This window comes from Manacus candei, unplaced genomic scaffold, assembly GCF_025592945.1.
Source record: "Manacus candei isolate 608988 ecotype Guabito, Panama unplaced genomic scaffold, ASM2559294v1 h1tg000046l, whole genome shotgun sequence".
Taxonomy (NCBI): domain Eukaryota; kingdom Metazoa; phylum Chordata; class Aves; order Passeriformes; family Pipridae; genus Manacus; species Manacus candei.
Genome location: NW_026138094.1, coordinates 2,621,531 through 2,647,385, shown reverse-complemented (window position 1 = coordinate 2,647,385; position 25,855 = coordinate 2,621,531). Strand labels below are relative to the sequence as shown.

At 39.5% G+C, this 25,855-nt stretch overlaps 1 protein-coding gene across 3 annotated transcripts in view; it reads left to right on the top strand.

Annotated features, from left to right (window-relative positions):
- Positions 1-17,320, top strand: part of AQP9 (aquaporin 9) — a 28,617-nt gene extending 11,297 nt beyond the window's left edge. For all 3 annotated transcript variants that reach the window (XM_051796346.1, XM_051796343.1, XM_051796347.1), the window contains 5 exons: positions 710-836; positions 4,316-4,453; positions 6,553-6,671; positions 8,269-8,486; positions 13,698-17,320. In XM_051796346.1, the coding sequence (XP_051652306.1) occupies positions 710-836; positions 4,316-4,453; positions 6,553-6,671; positions 8,269-8,486; positions 13,698-13,860 (765 nt within the window). In that variant the 3' untranslated portion in view covers positions 13,861-17,320. The remainder of the gene's footprint in view (positions 1-709; positions 837-4,315; positions 4,454-6,552; positions 6,672-8,268; positions 8,487-13,697) is intronic.
- The last annotated feature ends 8,535 nt before the right edge of the window (positions 17,321-25,855 follow it).

Sequence of the window (25,855 nt, the reverse complement as noted above, 5' to 3'; positions counted from 1 at the left end):
GCTAAGCAGAGGCTTTAGAACTGAACAAACATTCTTTTAAGCAAATATTTAAATGTGTTGCTGAACTTCATTCTGAAGGGAACCAACATAAAACAGAAGCTAGTTTAAATTCACTTAGAATTCTCCAATGTGAATTATTCAGATATCCCCACTTCAGCTGCAGAGCCAGTGAAATATTTTGATAGAGCAATATGTGATACAAAGTCAGCATAACAATAACACTGTAATCACCAGAAAGTTGTCCCATTCCAGATTTTCAGCAATAAACACTAAAAGCTTTTTGAACTATCTTTCATAACTTTTATAGTAATTTCTTCATTGCTTATAACAACAATCTGTAACTGAAAACTTACCATACAGAATTAATTCCCTCTTCACTTTCAGATGCAGAGTTTTGTTGTAGAGGCTGTGAGATCTTGTTTATGGTCCAAGTTCTGATCTGTATCCCATCATTGTACTTAAAAACTGTTTTCTGTGGGGAGAGAAGTCCTCATTAGCAGACATTCTTCCTCGTGACAGAGCCAGGGAAAATAAAAAGCAAATGTGCACTGCAGCAAAGGCAACAATGGCACACATGCCACTAATCTCAAATTCTAGCACTGCTTCAATATTCAACAGTGTTTTCAGCTGTACCAGGACAAAAGCTGCAAACTAACCAATAACATTTGGCAGACACAAGGGTGATTTTACATTTCTCTTTCAAACACAGGCACTGGGGTGTGGGTGTGTGGGACAGGCTGTCCTCAGCCGAGGAGTCCATGGCGGGCCCATGACAATAACCATTGGATTTGCAATGGCAGTGACCGTAGCAGTGTATGTGACTGGGGGTGTTTCTGGTAAGTGACTTGTTTTCTCATACAGCATTTATTGCTACAGTTTTAAGGCTCCCCTGTTAAAGTACTTCCATTCCATGGTATAAACAATGCAACAGTAAGCACTGTTACAGCAGAGTCACATCAGCGTTTTGCTAGTAAATCCTTTATGTTGTTGTTTCCTTCTATTCTTTGTGTTTGATGAAATCTTCCACCAAATTCTTGTCTGAACTACAGTGTGCAAGCCTTGGCAGACCTCTGGCTTTTACAGAAAGTATTCTGTGCAAACCAGAAATCTGCTTGGTGTTGCTTAGAAAATTCTGTCTGTAGAGATGATCCCAGACAGCACAGGCACTGTGTTTTAAGAGTTAACTGTGAAAAGCAATCCAGCAGTCACCAGATAAAATGGTGGCCAGCTACCTAGAAGGTAGAATGGCCCACTAATGGGTGTAATGAGCAGGGTTCACCTTGCAGAGTGCAATTCATCTCTTCATGTTCAATGACAGGCAATAGCAAGTCTGCTATTGCAGAAACAGCAAAAAGATTCAGTACTAGAGACACATTCAGTGATACACTGTCAATGTAATGCCACTGAGCCTTTGTTTCTGCTCTTCCTCAACATTGGTCAGGAATCTCTCTTTTGCCTGTGGCTGGGCTAACTCATCATTGTCTACATGTGCCATATGGGATGCTGCTTCTCCTCCTATTACCATCATTGAGTTTGGCCAAACTAATATCAGAAACGTTAGCACAACTGCTCTTAACATTTAAATTCTCCCTTTAATAGAAAATGATGGGCTGTAACAATAAACAGTGTTGTGCATTATAATACACAATACTTCATGTTCTATGCAGACTTTATACTGACCTCTTAAAGAAAATGGTACCCTTGTGCTCCAGTTCTCATAGAGGCATTTCTTACCCTTCATAAAGAGGATAAAGTTGTTCCAGACAACTTTCTGTAGGTATAACTAGGCCATTATAAACAGTTGCTGTAGCAGACATTACTGGGGCTATTTCTCTTCTCTTTTACAAATACTTTTACAGAGGCATCAGGAGGTTTCCAAGTTCACATTAGAAAGTGCTCAAGGTTCTACAAAATAGGCAGTCTTATAACTGTCATTGAAACAGAGCAGAGCTGTGCCTTAATACCACACCAAGTTAATTCAGCAGCACAATCTTTTTATCTGAACAACTTTAAACTACAGCTCTTGGTTTACATATAGGCAGGGAAACTCTTCTAATGCAGTAGCATGAAAACAAACCTGTGAAGACCTGTCCTACATTTGCATCTTTACGGGATATTCATCTCCGTTATTATGTAGAAAATTAGAGTTCAATCCCAGCAGGGCAGAGCAGTTGCAGATGTTGCAGTATTGTGCTTCCTGTGTTTCTCCCATGACAAAGGATTCTGCACACAGTGCATTTTCTCTGTGAAGGAAGAGGAACAGATATTTCAACAGGCTGTAGTTATCCAACATATGATCACTATGTGAACACTTCAGAATACCAGTTCCTCATATAGAATTTGTTAGCAATTTCTGTGGCTCTTTGGCCATGAAGTCTCATGTTTAAGTACTGCTAAAATATTTTGCATCAGTTCTTTACGAAATTCTAAATTCATGGTAACAAAAAGTACAGTCTGCATGCTTGGTGAATTTTAGCTTTTTTACTTAGGAAAATTCCTCTTTTTATTTTTCTCCATCTAATTTTCCTCAATATCTGGATAATTTCCCACTATTTTTTCCAATGTAACATTTCAAACCCACGACTGTGATCACTGCAACTACAAAAGAATGGGGAACACACTGTCCAAAGTGGACTTTTTTTTTTTTTTAACCAGGACACTAGCAGTGGTACAAGAACCAAGAAATCTTTTAACTCCCGTGTGTCAGCATGAGAGCCTTCAACTAGACTTTTCCTTTCCAGATTTCATGTTAATCAGCCATCACTAATATTATTTTGACTTGTCCTGGCCATCATAATCACCCTGTATTATATACAGGTGGGGAACAATATCAGGTGTTGAAAGAAACAAAAATTATTCATTCCAGCCTGAGTAAGGAACAAAAGACAAGACAACAATTAATCAAAATTCACATGAAGGGCTGTTAAACAAGGTGCCATCTATCTATTTTCTCCCTGCTGAAGAATTTGAAACACAGTGAGGAATTCAAAATTAATTCAAGACTGGTGCTGCTAGGTCAGAGTTTTGGAAATGGTACAAAGAAGGTTTTATCCAACTTGTTATCTGTGTTTGTCAGTTCATTATGTATCAAAGGTGCCTGGATTTCATAAGATAATGACTCACTGACCTGAAGTGCAAACAAACACAGAAACTGTACATAGAGGCCCTTTCTCCATCACTAACCTTTGACAGATAAAGGACATGCTCTCTCAGGTTTTTTACCAAAGAAAAGGGCCATTTTTTCTGATATCCATCCAGACTGAAATGAGACTTTACCTGGAAGATAAGCAATGGATCCTATGTCCTTGCAGTATTTTTACTGTGGAGTGCTTTTTCATCTGTTTATTTATTTGCCAATTTGTATTTCTTAAAGAACAACTACATATTTGTAAACAATGAAGTTTTCCAAAAGCACCCAACACTTTTGTCCCATGTAGATAAAAAGTTTTGAGGGAAGCAAATATCATGTGACATAATAAATATATTTTAAAAACTAAAATTATCACAAGGAATTCCATTGTTACATCCTTTTTATGTATGAGATCAGATGGAGCTACTCCTGAATAAAAAGGAAGGAAGTTTCACAGGAAACAGAACTCTGTTTCAGCACAGCTACTTTATCAGTTCCCTTATTGTGGACTTGATGAAAGCCTGTGATGAAGAACTATGCACTGCTGTCCCCAGATCCCATGTAGGCATAGCTCCCCAACAGCCAGCATGAAGCTGGACAGCCCTAACATAATTTTATTTTGTCTTCTTGAAAACTGAGTTCCTAAGTAACCCCAGGTTGAAGACAGGGTCATAAACATGACTTAAATCCAGGGTACTCCAGATCTGCCTCAAGATACGTGATCAAGCCAGTGACAGTCCTTAATCGTTAATACATTCTCGTGAAACAGAATTAATGCTCTGCTGCCCCAATTCTACCCTAAAAGTACAAAGCCAAAGGCCTCAAGGAGAGAGAATATGTTCAGAATGTGGGACCCTCCCCTCACAACTGATAGGGCAGATTTAGGTTTTTCTAGAAAAGTTGTCTGTAGATCTATAGATTACAGACTGCAGGACAGCAGTTTGATAAACACTACAGTCCACAAACACCAAGAACGAAGATGGAGCTTGGTGGCTTTAGCCCTCCCTCCTCTAATTTCATCCAGCTTGTTTCAGTTTAATTCCAGTCAACATTTAAGTGCAGAATAACATGTAGAAAAGCATGTACTAGTCTTGTGCTCAAACGTGCCCGCATTTTTACAAATCCTTCACCTATTCTCATGTATCTGATTCATCGACGTGACTTATTTTGTGATTTATTTTTCAGGTGGTCACATAAACCCAGCTGTTTCATTAGCCATGTGCGTGACTGGAAGATTAAAATGGACCAAATTACCAATTTACATATTAGCACAACTCCTGGGAGCATTTGTTGGAGCAGCGGCTGTCTTTGGGATTTATTATGGTGAGTACACCTTAGACATGTTCACAGGACAAACTAGAGGTCAGGCAGTCTCTAAGGCCCCAATTTCTCAATGAATGTCAAGCAGGAAGAGGACTCTTGTTCAGACAGGGCTAATGGCAGGACTGAAGCTAAAATCATAAAGGAGAAAGGGAGAAGCATAAAGAGTTTGAAGGGAAAAACAATGGCTTGAACATTCCAAGTATCCTACAGATTTACTGAAACACTAATGCTCCAGGAAATGTTCTGATATTTAGAAAAATTATTCATGGGAAATCAGATACTCTGAGATCATGTATTTCTCAGTGAGGATTTTAAATTACTTAATAGCCAGGTTACAGGGCTATCCATCTTCCAAGCAAATTAGAAACATTAAAGACCTGCTACAAGTGCCTGTAGGCAAATATCACCAACATCGTTCATTGAGGGTACAGGATATGAGATCAAGTCCCTCCTGACCAAACTTCAGACCACCCTAGAGAGATGGCTCTCCAAGGCAATGAACTGCAGGTAGAGTGATAAAGAGGTCACATATTACAGAGGGAAAAGAAAAAAGATTACCATTATCCTTGAGGCATGTTTTTTTCCCACAGCATGCCACAAAAGGAAAAAACTTAGTAACAGACTGACTGACTGGATGAATCCATTCAGTCAGATCAGTTATCCAATCCCCCACTCCAAAACTTTGCTTCTACTGGCCCAGCCTGTCTCCTCCAAAGTCTCTCTCCTATGGGTATAATGTCTGCAGACGGTGCTGGGTCAAGGTGCAATAGAGGGAAAATACAAATGGAAATGACCATTATTTGTCAGCTCAGGGCTCAGTACCCTCAGTAACCCTGAAGAGAAAAATCTTTGAGAACCATCATAATTGTTTTGAGTTTGGTGGCTTTTCTTTGTTTTTAAAGTTAGTGTTAGAATTTGGAAACTGTGGGATTGCAGAACAGGATTTCCATCTCAGTTTGAGTTGTCCTCAAGTTTGACAGCAGAATTACATCTGTGGCCAGGATGCAGCAGTGTGTCAATATGATAAGGGGTTGGAGGTGGAACCACTATTCTGCTAAAAGGGCAGCAGTAGGGTAGGGAGCCAAAATAGGGAACATAGGGCTGGGGTTAGGGTTGGAGGCATCTTCCTGATGTCCAGGAGTGCGGGATTTTCTCATTTCCCTATCTCTGCTCAAGTACTTTGCCCTCCTCTTGTTATTATTAAATCTTAAACCTCTTCTGTACTTTTTCCTTCCTGCAACAAGCAGTATTGTCTCGTACTCATTAAGGTCCAGTGAAAACTCTATAGTTTAAAAACAGACAGTGGAGCTCATCCTTTTTTTTCCTAATAGTTAAGTGCAAAAAAATAATCCAACACTACAAATGAGAGCCTGATCGAAGTAAACAACTAAATATTCTCTGCAGCCATGTTGTGCCTTAAGCAAAACCAGAAAAAACACAGGAGCAAGGAGAATTAGATTTTTCTGTTAGCTTCAGGAGACGGGGAGCTGTTTCTTTACTTGCAAGTATCATCTCATCACTGGATCCACTAATAAAATAATGGATTAGAGTTTGTTTTCCATGTCTGTCTATGGAGATTTGAGTGCTTCATCTCAGTGTCCTCTTATTTCTAAATACTTATTTCTAAAATTGCACAACTGTCAGATGGAATAACAATAATTCCTGGTGGCTGAGTATCCACAACTGCACAGCTGGGACACTGCTTGGGGCATCTTACCAAGTGTAGCAACTCTTACAGAATAATGCAACTGTATTCAGAATCAGAAAATGCTCCTTGGCACTGAGTTTGGAGCAGTGGGCAGAGGAAAACCAGCCCTATATTGAAAGTTGTCATTTATAAAGTGAATACTTCAAGGTACAGGAGGAGAGATGAGACAGGAGGGTAGAATGAGTACATCACCCCAAATCTGTACTCAAATTAACTGTGCTCCAAGAAAAAGAGAGCACAGAAGAATCACAGGATGGTTTGGGTTGGAAGGGACCTTAAAAATCAGTTACAGCTGAGAATGAGAAGTGCACAGACCTATCCCAAACATTCTAGTCCTGGAAAACCCGGTGTCTATGGAGAAGTGCAGGCAGTTACTGGCTGTTTTCTACAGATGCCTTTATGGATTACAGCGATGGGAAACTTGAAGTCACGGGACCTAATGCAACAGCACATATCTTTGCAACATACCCAGCTCCATATCTGTCCCTCATGAATGGATTTGCAGATCAGGTAAGTGCACTTGCTGTCTTAATTCTGCAAATTAAATGTACTAAAATCTGCAAGACCAAGCAGTAAAAAAATACATAGATGTAAGGAGCATTGTGAATCTTACTGTTTTGGTCATATGTCCCTGTGTAAAATACAATGAGAATGCAATGCTGTTCGTGGGGGGGTTACCTTTTAGTAATATTTTACAAGCAAGACAATTTCAGGTTGTTCTTTTCACATCATCTTAATTGTTGTTTTCATCATCTTAATTGTTGCACTCTACCTATCTTCAGTGCAATATGTGTAAGAGGTTATCCCCAGCATAAATCAATGTTTCTCCATAAACCTCAGCAGAGTCATGTCCATTACATCAAAATCCAGCCCATTTTGTGGACCTATTATTCCTTAAGTAAAGCTTAAGCAAACAGTTTAACACACCCTGAACAACTGAGTTTCCTGCTTCCACAAGCCTCCTCTTCAACCTTCTCTTTGCAGATAGATTTGTAGTATTTGCTGTCTATCCTCTAATCTTACTTATGCAACAGTGAAAAAATGAAGTTGCATATCTTTTATCTACTTCTAAACTATTTACCCATATTCTTCAGTCATGCACGAAATAAATACTGCAAAAGTAAGGTATGAAAAACTAGGGATTGCCTGAGCACAGGATTCCTTATGTAAAAGATTGTGCAATCTGGCTTCAAAAAAATCCAAACAGTCTTTTGAAGTTTTGTAAGAAAGACAGTTCTGATCTTTGGATCAGTCAACAGATTTTTTCCTAAGATGTTTTTACCCATGAATGTTCTAAAACAAACTTTAAAAAATATGTAAAAAACTAATTTTTAAAAACCCCAAACGTGAACTTCTTTAAATCAGTATAGAAATTGAATGTTTTGACATCACTGAAGCTTCTGTCTGTTTTCCCATTGAGTTAATTATTAGCAAAATCCACATTTACAAAGCATTTGATTTAAGTAGAACTGCATTTCCATGGAAGCAATTCTAAGAAAATTTCCTTCATCAGCTCAATTAGCATTTGCAATACAGAGTTCACGTTACAGTTATCCATGCAACATTAATTTGGGTAATTCCTAATTTTTAGCTGATCAGTTTTGGCTTTGTAGATTTCCCTTTTTCTTCTGATGTTATGCAATACCTGGATAGAAAGGTGCATATTTAGTCTAATTTATCAGCAAGAACTACAGGTATGTGAAACACTTCTATATCAGCATAACTGATTGCATTGGCATAGCAGAACTACCAAAAATTGAGTGAATAGAACTGTTAAATTGATAGGAAAAAAATATGGAAACAAAGCATCACACAGGAGATGCTTTTTAAATCCTCAGTTCTTTCCACACCAGGGTGTTGCAGATTACTTTTTTTAAGTGTCTTCAGCACACTTCTTGTCTTTTTCTTTCAGCACAGAGATCAAAACATCTCATTGCTGTGAAGTAGAGAGGCACTGATTTCCAAATTTTTCTACTCTGTATAGTGGGATAAACCTAAATACCAGCTCTAAGCCACCCCAATCCACAGAACTACCATAGCCCCTCTTTTCATTATTGGAAAGAATCTGCACATATTTGCTTAATATCCTTTTCTTTGCCTTGGCCAGGTGATGTCAACAGCTGTTCTTCTTGTGGCTGTATTTGCTATTTTTGACACTAGAAATAACAGCGTCCCGAAGGGCCTGGAGCCAATTGCAGTAGGACTTCTCATAATTGTTCTTACTTGCTCCTTGGGGATGAACAGTGGCTGTGCCATGAACCCAGCCAGGGATCTGGGCCCAAGGCTCTTCACCGCCGTTGCAGGGTGGGGGATGGAAGTGTTCACGTAAGTATGCCTGGATATGAGGTAAAATGCTCTTGGCTAAAATTGTTTCTAGGAAAGTAAGATCCTGATTCAACATGGTACCAAGCCATACTTTATATACATACAGGTAATTCTTTACATACCAGAAGCAGCGATTCATGCACTTTAAGCCAGATATCCTCGAGGAACTGGGCTTTAAAAAGGATTTCCTGCTCCCAGGGCAAATCAAACATGCATTATCTCTAATATCAATCATTGTTTCAAGCAGAACCTTCCCAAAATATTAGAGATTCTTAGAGGTCACTGAAAATAGGAGTTCTTTCTTCTCATGTTCTGCAGCTTTCAGAAAAAAAAATGAAATCAGAAGAGAGTTAGGTGGAAATATTTATTGGGTGCTGTAAGAAACACAGAGGTATTAGATTGATTTAGCCCATTACTACTACTGAGTTATTGCAGAAATACACAACAATCTAAAAGCCTGACTTCCTGCCTGGGAGTGAAGGAGTGAATGAAAGAAAGTTCCCTTCATGTTCCCACATTTCAGGGCACGCTCTCAAATCCCCGTGCATGGCTGTGCACACACACACACGCTCTTGGCTGGCCAAAGGCACAGCTAATTAGTCTCACAGCAAATCCACAGCTTACACACATCCAGTGCAAGAAGCACTCTGGGGTATCTAAGTAAGAGTAATCTGTCATCACAAAATTTAGGTTATTTTTGTTTGGTTTGGTTTTCCAGTTATTTACGAGTAGGAATCCCCAGAAGTACTGTCGGCCACTAGAGAGCTCTGGTTAATAGAGATTTTATTTTAGCTACTTCACCATGCACAGATAATTTGCATTTATTACGATTTCTATCTACACAAATCATGTGCCTACTTGGAGAGAGCACTAGCAAAGCTTTTCTCATACAAAAATAGCCAGGTATGGCATAGATGAAACAGGCACACAGTCACACCTTAAGCCAGAGCCAAGGCTGGGATGTAAGACAGATCTGGTGAGCCTCTGGCAGGAGGTCAGGTCACTAGTCTAGTTACCTGCAAACTTCTCCTCCCCAGCAGCACCATTAGACTGCACTTTTTTTAAAAACAGGGGCACACAGAGTGACATCCCACACTTCAGATTCTCCCCTCTCATATCTTTGTAATTACAAGTAGTTGTTGACTGTGGTATTAACCACGGTATCATGTGCTATAATCTGTAACACGTTATGAAGTTGGTTATTACGTTACTGAAAAGGTTTGGAAGTTTGGAAGTACTGAGATCTAGTCACAGAATACCTGTGAACTCCCCTCCCCTCCAAAGCTAAGATCTTACACATTTACATCAAGGAAGCTACAAGAAAACTCTACATCTGTACCAGTATGGGCTCCTCCCTACTGTAGCTTTAGGATTTGTATACAGATTTGCAATCCCACTGTGAAGACCTTGCTAAGAAATTTTAAAATGTGAATAAACAAAATGAGATACAAGATCTCTGGTCATTGCCAGAATAAACTGGGCTTTATAAATTGAGGAAAAAGTCTTCTTGCCTGCCTTTGGTTAAAAGGCTACAGTTATAACCAAAGGAATGATAATTTCAAGGGAATGTTCTTATCTTTTTAGAGCACATATCCTGGTGGGACCTAGGAAGAATTTGAGCCCTGTTAGGTAGCTGGAAGAACCATGGGAGAACCCTGAATGATTGTAGTTAGGATCCTGAACTGCCTGATGCTCTGCTGGAGTTACATGTACATGAGCAACTTAAGCAGTGCAGCAACAGTTGACAGCTAAACCTTGGATGTCTCCATTTAACTGGAATTCACAACCTTGAGACAGGTGCTTAAGCTCTCTAGTAAAGGCATGCCCAGGATCTAGGACCTAAGCATGAAACCTCCACAGTGACAGGAGGGGAGTGCTGCACAAACCGAGCAGTAGGAAATACTTGAGGAGACATTCCACATTTGAGGAAGCATCTCACAAGATGAGTCACTCTCTGCCCAAGTCAATGAGTGTTCAAATGTTGTCTACAGAGCAGGCAGGGACCACTAGGAAAGCCTCACTTGGGAACAGATCAGGTACCCAGGAGCAAGACTTTCTACACTGTTCTCAAGCAAGTGCTCTAAACGTCGAGACAAGTAGTTCATCCCCTCTACCCTTCTTTGTGCTTGCAGGTCCAGAAAATTCTGGTTTTATCATGTATTCAGGCAGTGAACTGCAAGTAGCCTGGAGGGGAGCTCTTCTGTTGGACCATGGAGTTGTCCAGAGAATAAGAAGGCAGTTAAGCAGAGGTTTTCTAAATGTTGCTGTTATTACATTTTGCACAAAGACACCTGAAAGAGCAACTTCCCCAAAAATTAAGCCAGAGGACACAAGCTGCACTGTGGTTTCCCTAGCCCATAACAATGGGTTTGTTTTGGCTAAAAGCTCCCACTAGAAGCTGTTCTGTTCCACTGCAGCTGGAAAGGCGGTGTCAGTGCACCCTCGAGAGCACCATTTTGTACACAATAAATGCAGTCAGCACTGGGCCTCCTCTTGCAAACTGCTGCTCAGCCTCTTGGGAGGAGGTGTCACAGATGTTGACTGTCCCCATCACTGGGGACAACAGCTGACTTTAGAGACCTCGGTGTTTCTAATGACTAGTCCTAAAACCATGGCGACAACCAGTCTTTCTTAAGCACATGCTTAATATTCTGATAAGCTTAAGAAAAGTTTTGGGGAGCAAAGTTTTGTCTGTAGTGAGAAAACAGCCAGATCTTTAACTACAATTACCAGGCTCTATTTTCACAAGCAAAACAGAGCATGAAACAGCAACGATAGAGAAGGAAACAGCTGCACAGATCAGTATTTCGTGTCAACATTTGAAGGTATCCCTGGGATATTCCACCCCGGTTAGTTTTGGGTTCTCCTGCCCGTGGCTGCGGCGGGGTCTGGCCGCGAGGAGCGGCGGCGGTGCGGGCTCGGCGCGGTAACGCTGACACCTCGTGGTCGCCAGAACCCAGGACGAGTCTCCCGGGCTAAACCGAACTGCACTTTGGAAAAGGTGCAGTCAGAAGGCGCATCTCTTGTCTGCACTGGGGCTCGGGGGGCAAAGCGGCCTCCGAAATGCTGAGCGCTCTTCCTGGAGTGCAGCCCTGCAGCCCGGATTATCCCGGTGTTCCCTGTCCTGCAGCAGCTGGCCAGCGAGAAGAGTATCTGCAAGTCTAAAATGGGCCAAAGTCCCCAGTTCATGTAGGTTATACACTGTATTTCCTGGAAATTTTCACGGTTAGGCAAAGTGCCGCTGGACAGGTCCGTGTGCTGCCTCCTCCTCTCACAGACCGCGCCTCCCACCCCACCCAGCACCAAGAACACCCGATGATAACAGAGGCGGAGCTGGGTGTTTTCCTACCACTGGGGTAAAGCCAGGGTATAAGGGCACTAAGGGTCCTTCAGTGAAGCTATTTGGGCTTGTCACAGAGAGTTCTTGCTCCTGTGCTGACAGGACTGTCATGGAAACTCCTAATTTGGCTGTGCCCCGATCTTGTTTCAGTTTTGGCAGCACCTTCTATAAAGGTTTTACACCCAGAACCTTAACAGAGGGTGTCTAAAGCACAGCTGACAGCAGCTGCTGTGAATACAGGCCATGATTTGGAGAAGGTCATGTAGGAGCTGATGAGGCACATGCCAGTTCGTGGAACAAGCCAAGAGAGACACCTGCCAAGAAACACCTTTTTTCCATGCCCATGTACACACACTTCACAGAGAATAATACAAGCAAGTACTTGATGTAGATTTTGATGTGCTGATTAAGTCAATAAAACCTTAGTCCATGCTTGTTCCAGAAATTCAAGGGCGTAAGAGAAATTTGTGATGCAACAACAAACAGATTTATAAAGTCAATAGAACAATATCAGGAGTTATTTTATATCCTCAGGGCAAAATATAAATAATTCCAAAGGTAAAACATACACATCCAAGGCATTTCTGAACAAGGAATAACAGTATCATCAATAGGGCACTGATACTTGAACAGCTCTATTCTTGCATTAACTTGACTTAACCAGAAGTTCACTTCTGCTAAAAACTATACAACTGAGCGGTGAATAATTATCCTTACAGCTTAAAAATTCCCCTGCACCTTCCTGTAAAGTTCTTCTCACAGATTAATTTGTCCCTTTGTATTTCTGGGAGGAAAAAAATCTCCATTTTCAATATGCATGAAATTGAGGTAGCTGGATTTTCACTGGAGACTCACATATTCAATTAATACAGCATGTTATCCCATCAAAGCACCTTAATGCATCAAAACAGTTTAGAGAGTCTGCTCTGAACCCAGTACTTAGTTATTTACTGTCTGAATGTGAACCTCCAGGAAAGGGAGAGCAATTCTATGAGCCTTATTTTCAAGCATACGAAGTTGTTATTTATAGTTTGATACAGGTGAACTACTTACTTTAAAAAATGTTCATAAATCTACATATTTAAAATTAAATCATAGTAATTATGCAAAGTGAATGTAAACATTTCAGTGGAGCCAACTTGCCAGATTCTCTTAGTGAATACAGCAATTCTAAGCAAGATTTTTAGGCGTATAGAACTTCTGAATGTCTATTTGCCTCTTACTGAAAGACGTCACATTTTAAACACAGAGATAAAATACTACATCATGAAATTTGAATCTGGACCACTCCAGTCAAAGATAATCCACTTTATAGTCTCTGTGTTTTATTACAGTCCTTAAGGGAAATATAATCAAAATCAAGTATGATCTCCTACACATATCAAGAGGAACACCATATATACTATTACCGGTGTGAACCTGCAACTTTCCATGTGCATGAGATAACCCATTTTTGTAACATACATTTGCCTTGATTACTCCTGACAACCAATTTACAAGCATCTGGTGACAGCACTAGTCAAGACTGCTGGGCAATAAATATGTCCCTGTTCATTTCATTGTAAGTCAATGAAGCCCACTTTCCACAACAGAGAAATTATCCTCTGTCCCCAAACAGACATGTAGTAAAAAGGCCTTATTTTCTAAGGTGCAACCAAACCAATGTGCCTGGTGCTTGTTACTTAGCATTCCAGTCACAGCCTGGGCAGGGCAAACAGGGGTGTCATCCATTTACAGAAATGTGAGACAAAATAGAAAGGTCTATGCTGCAGTGAGTGTCATACCACTGTATCTGTTCACTGACAAATATACAGTAAGGTGTTCACTTGAGTAGCAAATAATAGTTATTCATGTTCTTTTTTGTCTTACAGGGCTGGTAATAATTGGTGGTGGGTCCCTATAGTTGCACCTCTGCTGGGAGCTGTAATTGGAGCAATGACCTACATTATTTTTATTGAAATGCATCACTCAGATCCTCAGTCAGGAGGAGAAAACGAAGTGCGTGACAAATATGAACTGACTAATATGGAGTAAGAACTGAAGAATGTTCTCTGTCATTTTGTTGTGCAGTTTTTGTGCAAATGGTTGGACCATTTTATAAAACCTGTATGCCTCTATTAGAAATTTACCTTTCAAAGCACAAATTCTACATAGAACTCAAAACTGAACTCTTTCCATGAACCATTGGGCTGATCACATTCAAAACTGGGAACTTGGGTATGAGAAGGGTAAATTGTTGTTCTTCTCATATGGCTTTCAGATCAAATTATCTCCTAGATGCAATTGTAGTGAAATGATGCACTGACCTGTTAATTCAACACATATGATCCTAATCATGTTACCTAATTAACTGAAAATAGATGAGATATTGATACAAAACTGCATGCATTGCTAGTTAATTGATTCAGTGCTGAATTAATGTGCAAGGGCATTGCTCACTTCTTAAGAATGGCTTGCCTGAACATTAAAAACAATACCCAAATTGCCTAAATGTCAATTGAAACAGGTTTGGATAACATAGTAAATTTTTATGGACCCATCATTGAACAGCAAGGAATCAGCTCAGCAGTGATGAGGTTCAGTAACTCAGAATACGATCACAAAATCTGTGTGTTACAAGATGAACACCAAAGAGACAAAGATGTAACTTCTTCATAGCAGTAATGTTCAGTTATTTTTAGACTATTTACTTGACCTTTATGCTACCCAATATTAAAAGCCTAGCATAGAATATTAATCTGAACCTCTTCCGCTGTGCTTTCTGGATAAAATTCATTCCTGTGGAGATGGCCCAGCAAGAGAGGCTTACTCTGTGCAGAGGTCAGCACAAGGCCCATGTCTGTATAAGCTTTAAAGAGTCCTGCTGATGATGATTTACATGAGGGGATTTGGTCTGCATTGTGGGAGTAATTTTTAATTTGGTAGAAGTAATTAAAAATAGAAACTTGTCTCAGACCCAGTCCTAGATCTGAATTCCCCAAAGAGGGCCAGATCCACATTAGAGTTCTGAAGTGTAGGTTCTCTCTTGCTAAGTAGAAGTGGTTGGACATACACCACTTCCTAAATATCCAGCCTTGAAAATGAAATTATTTCTGCTTAATCCTTTGAATTGAATGTATTCAATTAAATCAAAGTTCATTTCTAATATGTATACATCTATACCTGGTTGGTGGTGGTGATCATGAATAAACAGACATCCTATTCAGCAATGCTCCTGAGCTATTTTCATGGCAAAACTTCAGGGTACTAGCTCAATGCACTCATTTCCAGGGTGCTCTTGCCTTTGGATTTCTACAACCTTGCTCCCTAAAATTCCACGCTGCATTCCCGATTTCACTTCTGAAGTGAGGAACCCTTTGTGTTGCCACCAATAGCCTGTGCACTTTGGTGAGGTATCCATTGAAGAGGTCTAGAAATACTGTGGTCAGAACCTGCCTCAGCATTTGGGCAGATCAGGCCTGTATCACTGCATGTCTCTGCCCAGCTCCCTGGGACACCACATCAAATGCACGGCAGTAAAGGGACAGAAACAGCAGCTCAAGCAAAGCTTTGCTTGATGCAGCTCAGAGTCAGATATTGCAGTACACTCGGAGTATAATTCTAATTTTAATGATGTTTTTAAGAAAACTTACATAACAGCAATGAACTCACGTTGCTCAGAGACATATCAAGCCAGTGCAAAATGCTCCTTCGATTCAGAGTTGCTCTGCTGTGGGTTAAACTCCGCTGTAGCTGTACCATCCACGTCTGATTGTATCATTGTATCGCTGGCTCAGGAGTCTCAGCAACAAGACAGGGTTTACAGAAACAGTCCTCAATCTGAGCAGAGAAGAATCAAGAGTACAATGTGAAAATCAGACCTAACTGTAGACCTTTTCTTGGTACCACAGATAAACTACATCATCTGTCCTGTATTTTGATAAATTGCACTACATAAAACAAGATGGGGTGTAAAAACAATTGCAGATTGATCCCTCTTTTGCCCTCCCACCTGCAGTGAGAGCTGTCTCTCACCCCTTGGTGATACCTGAGACAGGACACTCCAAGGTGGTTGCCAATCATTTAAGTTTGGAGAGCTCTTCTGGAGGCAGAAACAGTCTGAAGGCTGCTCCCAGGTCAGAAAGGTGCTTACTCTTCCTCTGATGCCAACATCTAGCATGAAATAGCTGTACAGAAAATAAAAATAGGCAGCTTATTAACCAGAAATAACCAACTTTTTTCCAGAATGGTGGGAAGAGTTTATGACTTGTTGTGTCAGAATTTTGCACAGTCGGTGGGCTCCATATCCCTCATGATATTTCTTCCTTTAATACATCATGGAAAACGTGGGTAAAAGCAGAATACAGGTCAGGAATGTGAAAAGGATGGTTTATTTATACAACCTACTGAGTGACTAGCCCACACTTGCTGTGTGCCTATGCATTGGCCAAGATACATAAAGTAGTACATTTTCTCAAAATTCTTTTGATCACAACAGGTACTGCCTGTAAATCAACAGGAAATCTTGTTTCTCCTGCTTATGCCATTCCTATGCACAGAATTTCTGTATAAGTGATACTTACTTGTCTGAAGTTATTAACGTGGCACTCATAAGCAGTGACACACTCGTGTGATAGCATAACAACATCTTAAATGTGCTCTTAACAAGTTTTTGTTGAATCTACGTTTGCTTAAAGAATTTATTTTTAAACTTCAATTAATACTTCAATATTTTTGTAAATTCTTTGAGAACACCTTGTACTAATTCCACAATTCATACTGGCTTCACAAAAGCCAGAATTTCATTTAAGAACAAGGCATTGTAGACGTGTCTCAGATAGGACATAATTTAAATTTCTAAGTATAAGAATGAATTCCTGCTTTTGGAACACCTGTGCCCTCCCTTAGTCTTAACTACGGAACCATGTCCAGTATTACCACAATGTAATGGGAACAATAATAATCACCTCATTCCACAAACTAACTTAGAAATTATCTGTTTTATAAAAAGAACAAAAAAAGTATTTTGACTTTGCATGAATGATGCAATTTTCTAATATCAACTGATATTCAGTGGTCACACATGTTAAATAAATATAGTACAGTTGGCAACAAGAAAAAGCTTTTCCAGCTGAAAGACATGTTGGTTAATGAATTCATAGTAATCAGCCTCAATGGTTTCATTGTTGAAAGAAATTAATTTCAGAGCATTGCTGAACTTTCGTTCTGGATTTGTTCTTTCTGGGGGTGATGTGTTTATTCCTTGGAGCTAAACTTAGTACTGCAGTAATTTGGAGAGTGATCCTGCAAATAGTACTGGGGTAAAAGTTGGCTACTGCTTGCTGTTTCATAGAAGCCAGTGGAACTATTCACAACAGGTGGCAATACAGGCAAAGATAAGTGATCAGAGAATTGAGCTCAGAGTATAGTGGAAACTGTACTTTCTTGGAGCTTTGTCTGTGGATCTGGATGAATGTATTGTGGTTCAAAATAAATACAGTCAATCCCTAATAAATGCATTCCAGTGCTATTTTTATTTTTATTTAAAAAAAAAATAAAATATCCCCTGCGGCACCTAAGGACATATTAAGAAATAAATAGCTGCCTGTTATGACCTACAATGTTTTATAGCCTTGTGCTGGAAGAACAGGCTGACTAGCAAGCTGTTTTCCCAGAGTGCAGCCCCTGTGGCAGATTCCATGGGTCAGAGGCAGTGCCAGAGCAGGGGAATGCTCACCTGGGAGGGATGGTCACTGCCAGGCCAGGAGGCACCTGCCCAGTGAGGCCTCCTGCCCCCAGACCTTCCTCCTGCCTGCCCACAGTCTGCCCAGGGGCACTTCCCACCCCACCTTTCCCACTGCTCTAACTATAGGCAGAACCCACTTGGACACTTTGTTTAAGCCCCTCTTCAGACACTGCTTTTAGGTATGCATATATCACATCAGATGTGGCCTACAGGGCTTACAAAACATGCCCAGCTAATTTATCCATCTTCTATTCTACAGATTTGTAACAGGGACATGGTTTGCTTTCTTTGTTTAAAAAGCACATGAAAACCTGTTCTGTGGGAGTGAGGGAAAGATTAGGTGCTTCAAATTTACTCAGGGAGCCACTAAACAAAACAAAAAGCCAATTTAAAGTGGTAGTAGACATTTTATCCTCAAATTTACTCAGGGAGCCACTAAACAAAACAAAAAGCCAATTTAAAGTGGCAGTAGACATTTTATCCCCCTTTCACCCTGTCTGAGTCTCACCTTCCTATCACTCTTTCTGGTGCACTTTCTGTTCTCCTTTCCTTCTCCTGCCAACACTGTGTGCTGTGCTCTGTCTCTATACAGCACAATGTATCTCCAGAGATTTAAATACAACATGCTTTTCTCAGTTACTTATGAATCTTAGAAAGTTCTCGTGAGAGCAAATTCAAGTTTCACCTCACAAGCTTGTTTTTTTGGCAGTTGCTTGCATATTTTTTCCCCACTGTTCCCACCAAACAACCCTGTTCTGGAAAATACAACAATTAACTATAACTTCCAGTAACAGCTGCTCTTTTTCTGCTCGGCACAATTGTTATTGCATTACAGATTACTTCTTTCAAACATTTACAATTTTAAAAGCCTTCTTTTTCAAACCACTATTAAAAATAGCACAAGATTATCCAGAAAAAAAATATTCTGTGCTCATCAGTTGGTAGTTTGGATTTTTATTTTCTAGTTTGCACTTACAACTTGTTAAAAAACCACTTTTATTTACTGTACTGTGAGTGTTAGTGTCTTTCTGCTTATTTGCACAGTCTAATGGCAGAGGAAAAAGTAGGAAAGTATTTTTGATCATTGGTGTTTCTATGTATATTTGAATCAAATATTAGAGAAATCCATATAGTATGAAGCCAGATGTGAACCTTTTATACAATTTTTCTCTCTTTGCTGACCCCAAATTCCTTCAAAAGTTGTTACTAAGATAGGGAATAGGAATACCAGAACACCTTAAATCAGCAATGATCAAGCTTTTTGGCCAGATGACCCAGTTAGCTCCTTTCCCATGACAAAGGACAGACTAACTTGATCCCTCTCTGACCTGCCTAGGGACTGAGCAGTCTGCTTTAAATTCATCAGACTTTCCTTTCACACTCCAAACATTGCTCCAAACATCCAGAAATCAAGAGTAAGGATGCTGCAACTTGCTACATTGACAAATAAAGTGATAATAACGAAGAAGAGAAAACTTCAAAAGCTGGTAAAACAAAGCAAGCCCTTTTGGCCAGAGGCCAAAAAAGCTGTCTGAGAAATGCTTGGTTATCTCAGAAAATAGTGCACATTTCCCTGGGGAACACAAAAATAAGGAAACAACAGCATGAAGTAACACCATCAGAAGACTGTCTTTCTGTTCACCTGTCAGAAAACTCATACCTGTCTTGGATGCAAGTTCTAACATTCCCAGTACTATTCAGAGGACCAGCTTAGGCACATTAATAGTATTATTTCCTCAGCATGAGGCACATAATAGTCTAATGGTTGAAGAATACTTTCCACACCCTCAGAAATAAGAGTAGTTTGTTTCACTGCACAACTCTTCTCAGGAAACCTTACATGCCTTCCAGTTATAAACAGGGCTGTGAGTAAAAGAGCAACAAAGCAAACAATATCTTAAGACTTGAAAAGCCAGTATCTGAATAGAAGGAAATGAACAATCTCAGCCAGAGCTGAACAGTTTTTGTAGCATGACCAAGGCATCAGATAACAAACATGAAGCCAAAGCAGTAGCACATGCTTGGCAACAAGTATTGCTAATTTAAAGAGTCAGGTGTTTTGTCAATGCCTTTTAAATACACTCACAAAATAAATAGTATTTGAGAATAAATGGACTGAATTGCAGTGGTGTTGTTTTCCATAGCAAAGGAACAAAGCGTGATGATTTGAACATTTTCACATTACTGAAACTAGACTTTAAAAAATAAATAGAAAAAGGGGGGGAAAGAATGCAAATCTCAGTGGGAAAAAAGGAAAGCACAGTAGTAACTTACTTGAATTGATTTCCAGCCCTGTGAACCTGAACCCTTCTGCAGCTGCTCACAAGAGGCAGCATGGACCTTCCCTATAAAACTGCACAATATCAAGGCCAGAAGTGTTTTATCTTCATTTCTATCTCAGATGTTCAGGACATTAGCAACCAATGGTTATACACTGCAGGAGACTTCTGCTACATAACCATTCTACCACCTAAGGCAGAAAGCCTGCTCAGTTTCAGTGCAAAGAGAATTTCATCTCATGCACATGTAAATCCCCAGTGGGTTCATGCTTTTCAGGGTACAGAAGCAACACATGTTTTTGAAGATGCTTGCACTGAAGAACAACTACGAGAAACACAAATAAAAAGATACATGAATCCAGCTGCCAGATTACCGTGGAATCCCAGGGGATAAAGCAAGTGCAAAGGCTACTCCAGCAAGTCTTGAGGGAGGAAAGCAGAACAGACAAACTTTGATTCAGAACCCCATTGTCTTCAGAGCTATGAATAGTCTTCACAGAAGAATGCTTCAAAGTCACAGGTCATTCCAAAATGTAATGTATATGCAAATACAACTAGCACATCAGAGGCTTCTGATCCAAGAAAGCATACACATTTCAATCTGTTCTAACACAAAAAGACAAAGTCCCCCCTTAAAATAGAAGCCATTATAAGCTGCATTTGTGTCATAGGTGGTTCTTTGAAATCCAAGGAACACAAGAAGCCAAACCATACAGCTTTAAAATGAATTTACCTGATCAAAACAAACAAAACAAAATCCACCTAAAATATTTACCCTGCCTGCAAGTGGACCGGTTTCCTTTTCTTCTTCCAAGTCTTTTGCCTGGTTTTCTAACACAACTGGCAGCAATCCTCTGGTTCTCTCTCAGGCTCCTGTCTTGACTGTGTGCAACTAGTCTTTCATTCAATGAGCACCAGGTCCTATACAAAATATTCTATTTTTAGGGTATTTGTTGTGCTTATATAAAGAAGTGTCACCAGTTTTGAAGTATTTTTAAAGACAAAAAAGAACAGCTACCTTTGTATGCAAGGGGCTGTTGGGGGAATGGGCTGCTTCCACTACAGCACCAGCTAATGGAGCTGCAGGGAAGGAACCAGGACGTGGCAAAGTGACCCACATGGTAACATGAGCTAAATAGAGAGCTCGTTGTTAAACTGATTGGTAGTTTTGCCCTCCTGGGAACCTTAATAAAATCTTTAAAGCAAAGGAAGTGCTCATTATTGTAATAGCACATTGGAATATCTCGTGTCAGCAACAACCTGATCTAATGGTTTACTCCTTAGTCAATATCTGAGATTTTCCTAAGGGATAACTACATTTTCTTACTGCAGTGTTGAAGGGCCAAAAAATTACAGATTTGCCCACGAAAAACAGAACAGCCCCTTAAAACGACTTGCATATCCTGAATACTGCAAGAGAGCTCTAAAAAAGGGTGGAGACAGTTACCAGCCAGAGCTGGGACAAGGATTTCCAATAGGCACAGGTAAATTGCAATGAAATTTTGAATTTAGCAGCCAATTTATGGAAACCTTCACACAACTCTCTTTCCTCAAGAAATGTTCTGAGAAAAATCGCTTTCCTATGAACCCTGAGTAATGGTTTCCTGTATACCCCCATCCAGAATAGACTAAACACAAAACAGTAAAAAAATGCTTTGGAGGTATAAAGCAGGCTGTTGGGATGAATGAAGTATTTGGGAGCATGACTGTTTAAATGCTAGCTAGAACAAAGTTATCCAGAATGATATTTTTTTATTTATTAGAAAGCTCCACAATAAACCAAAATATCTCCTTGTTCAATTTTTCAAAAAGATAGTATCTTAACTGTAACAAGTTCGAATTTTCCTCTTTTGAGCCTCTGATGATAGAATTAAAGACACATACCATGTGACATTTTACGCTTTTCCCCTATTATTTCCCTCCTCCCTTGCAAACTCTGTGTCTTCTCAGTATTGAAGTTGTTTTAAAGCAGTAAAGGAAACATAAATACTACATCATGGAGGACAAAACATTTACAATATGTTTAAGTGTATTGAAATTTTCTAGTTACCAGGCAGTTTATATATAGGCATTACAATAAGCAAATTCAGAAGCCCAGGAACTGCAAAGCTGGTCCAAACAAATGTCACTGGATTAAACAATAACATACAGCCAGAAAATATTTTCCAGAGACAAAATAGAAGAAAAATTATGTAAACCATGCAGTAAAAAGATCACTTGACTTCTGTGCTGTATATCCTTGCCAGCTTAGGAACACTATGAAAATTAAATATTATCAAAATATATGATTTTACTATAAGAAAAGATAAGCTAATTGTGCAGACTAATATTGAAAGCTGTTTAAAAAGAAGCTGTATAGTTTTAGCACATTGCCCAATGTTGCTACAAAATAATGTTTTATCTTGTGGGACCACAACTTTCTTGTCACTAACTTCTTTCTTATCAACTCATGATTTTTAATCAGAGCAATGTTTCTACAGTACCATTTACCAATAGAGAATTGTATATACCCTTAAGCATATGCTCATGAGAAAGAGGATAGCAAACTCATTGCTTAATTACTTGATACAAAATTATGTTTAGACAAAAGATATAATGAGAAACTAATGAGTTCCCAGGATAGCAGAAAATTAAGGTACAATACCATCTGTGTATCTGTGATCCAGAAGTCCTTTTCTGGTTTGCATTCAGAGAAAGACTTAGAACTCATATCAAATCATGTCCTCACAAATTTGCCCCAAAGCAGACTTATTCATGGTTTGAAGTACATATAAGAGTATGAAAAGTTACTCCAAAATTCTCTAAGTGCTGTAAATTATTAAAAACTTACATCTGTGATTTAAAGTTCATATAAGAAAAGAAAAACATCAAAGTATTTTAAGACCTGAGTCATACCAAATGGACTGGGGATATCCCCAAATTCAAGACATGCATTAGAATTTTCAGGTTTCCTAAAAATCTCCCCAACCCTTTGGAGCCACTGGAGGGTCATGGTTTTGAACTGCAGACCATATTAATTGACCAGCCCCATATTTGTTAGAGGAATCAATGCAGTGCACTAATTTACACACACAAAACATCTACCTACTGTATCTCAGAACCTCCTAGAATATAACTGCATTTTCTGAGGGATCCACACATATTATAGATAACTGATCATTCCTTCCATGTCAGATTGTTTTGATCTAGACTTACATGAGGTACTTGCATATTTCAGTAGTTGCCCACTTCCAATCTTGGCAACTGAAATTATGTAGTCAATATTTAACCTGTTTATCTCACAATAATAGCAGCAAAGAATCCACAGGAACAATATGCTTTAGTCAAACTCTTTGGAAATGTGCAATACTTTAAGCAGTTGCCAGAATTTCTGTTAACAAAACAGATTTAGAAAACTATAAACAGACAGGTAAACATTTTTAACAGCTAACCCTCAGCAGATAGCTCTCATTTGAAAGCAATTTGTACCTTTTATAAACATTAGCCCATAAAGACCTGATGACATGTTTAAGTCCCAGTGAAACATGCCACAGATAATCTTGACACAGTTTACTTAACCCCTCTTATGTATATAAACCATATTTGACCTCCTCCAAGACACTTTCAAATATCATATTCATCTTCTCATTTGGAAAAAAAAATACAACCAGTACTTTCAGAGCTATAAATTAATTTTAATTTTCAGGTCTTTATGAGTAGAAATCCAAAAGATCTAGTCAATTCAGTTTTGAAATGTAAGTGATATAAATTTTTATCTTCTTTCATAGTTTGAATTTGATTTTTAAAAAATAGCCTGTAGTTTACTCTTGAATTCTTCTGAAGTCCAGACCACCAACCAACAACTACATGAAATGAAAAATTTATCACAAGCTGTGCTTAAGCCTTTAAATAAAAATGAAGTAATGCAGGCACCAAGTACTTTTTAAAAGGCATACCTTTTATCCAAGGGCAAGTCCAAGAAGAAAATAAAGATGTCGCCTCAATGCTTGGCTGCCCACATTGCAGAAGGCAAGTCACAAAAAGGAGTCAGGTGCCTGATAAAGGGACCTGTGGAGAAAGACAGTGAACCCTAAAACTATGATCACTTCTGAAGAAATAAAGTTCCAAAGCAAAGATTTTGCCCCAGTTTGGGGGCTGGGCTGTCCTGAGGTAACTTTAGTGTTCTCATCAGAAAGTAAAAACATACTGTTACTTGTTGCTACCATTTATAATTCTTGATTAAGCAACTGAAGGCTGAATCTTAATTACCTGACTGTAGCATGTGCCATTCTCCACTCTGCAAGAATTTCAAAACCCATATGAGAGACTAAAAGCCCTTCTCTGCAAATACATCCCGTTCCTGTGAAAGCTTCTTTTCCTGAAAATTAGCATCTGCAAACTTCCATGGCACTGCCTGCAGTCAAAGAGCAAACTTCCTCCCTTGCTGTCATCACCATGGCCTGCTGAAGGGACTCTTTGTGATACAAACACCAAATTTAAATCTCGTTTTTGGTTGTCTCAGAGAATCTTGACATTCTCGAGTGATTCTGCTGCTTGGGTGGTACATTACACATGGGGGAGCTCAGTCTCAAAAAGCCACTGGCTGTGGCCTGTTCTGCTGCCTGAATTTCACTTGCTCAGCGTTTTGTGAACCTGTCACAGTCTCAGCACACAGGCAGCTGGTGACCTTTGTGGTGAAGGTGTGCACACATCAGAGCCTCAGCTGGCCTGACTATGCTGGCAGGTAACCTGTGACTTAAAACACATATAACTAGGCTGGCAAAAGCATTTGCATGTAGAATAAGCTACTTCACCCAAATGGACTCCTCAAAGGCAGAAAAAAAATAGCCAAGAGACAGTTCCTAAATTCTTTGTATCCTTAGCCCTGGTTACTTACTGTTGATGCTGCTGGGCTGTTTTCTAGGCAAATGTGTTGGGCTGAAAGAAAATGTTTCAGTCAGGCAGAGAAATGTTTTATCAAAGCTACCCAAAGCTGCAGTAGGGAAAATGGTTTCATGCAACAGAGAGCTGTCATATTATTAAACTTGGGAGCAGTCTACAAAGCTTAATGTTGGTACCAAATGTCACTGAAACATCACAGAGAGCCCACAGATCTGCATGGTGGGTTGTCATTCCTTTAGGGAAAAACATTCCACAGGCCATAGAAAAGTGAATCAGCTCAGCATCCATGGTCTTAGATGTGGACTTTGACCTTTGGATCTACCCAAACCTTGCAAATGCAGGCCAAAGCCCTAGGTCAAAGGAGCATAGATTTAGCTTTATGTCAACCCGACTTTAAATGTTTACATAATATTTGCTGACTAGGAATAGTTTTCAGAATAAAAGATGAGATTCTGTATAAAAGACTGTGCCTTCATCTGGCATTTGAAGATTTCACAGGGTAGAAATCTGGAGAATGTCTTAGAAGAATAAAAAAGTTTAACAGTTCAGTGTCAGACACAGAGTGTTCAGATGGGATCGTGTTCATGCCTGGTACTTTATGTTTCCAATTAACTTGATTTTGAAGCAATGGATGATGTCCAAAAATTTACATAAATAACAAATACGGTGAAAAGTACAGATTTCCTGGGGTGTTTTAATTTAACATTAACTAGACGCATTTGCAATTAAGGCTGAATTCAAAGTCTGGTGCCTTAAAGCAGGGAAACCATTTACAGTGGAGAACTTCCCATCTAGAAGGAATATGTCCCAAGGGATTCATATGTCTGCTTGTAACTATTCCATATGGCCAATATTTTAAACACTTATAGCCAGGTCAAGACCTATAGTGCATCATCCATCACTGGTATGAAAACATGGTTATCAGGTTCCCCAAGAAATAGGTATTTATGCAATGTTCACATTAGTACAACCTGTGGAGCACAAATTGAAATGAATAGAATTGTCCCTGAAGGAGGTATCCTTCTATTTTGTTCCCCACCAAGTACTCAGTGCCTTTGGCTCTCACATCTCCTACTGTTCCAGAGCGGTTGGGAAGCTCTGGATAAATGGGAAAGCAGACACAGAAGAAAACTGAGCTGGTGAA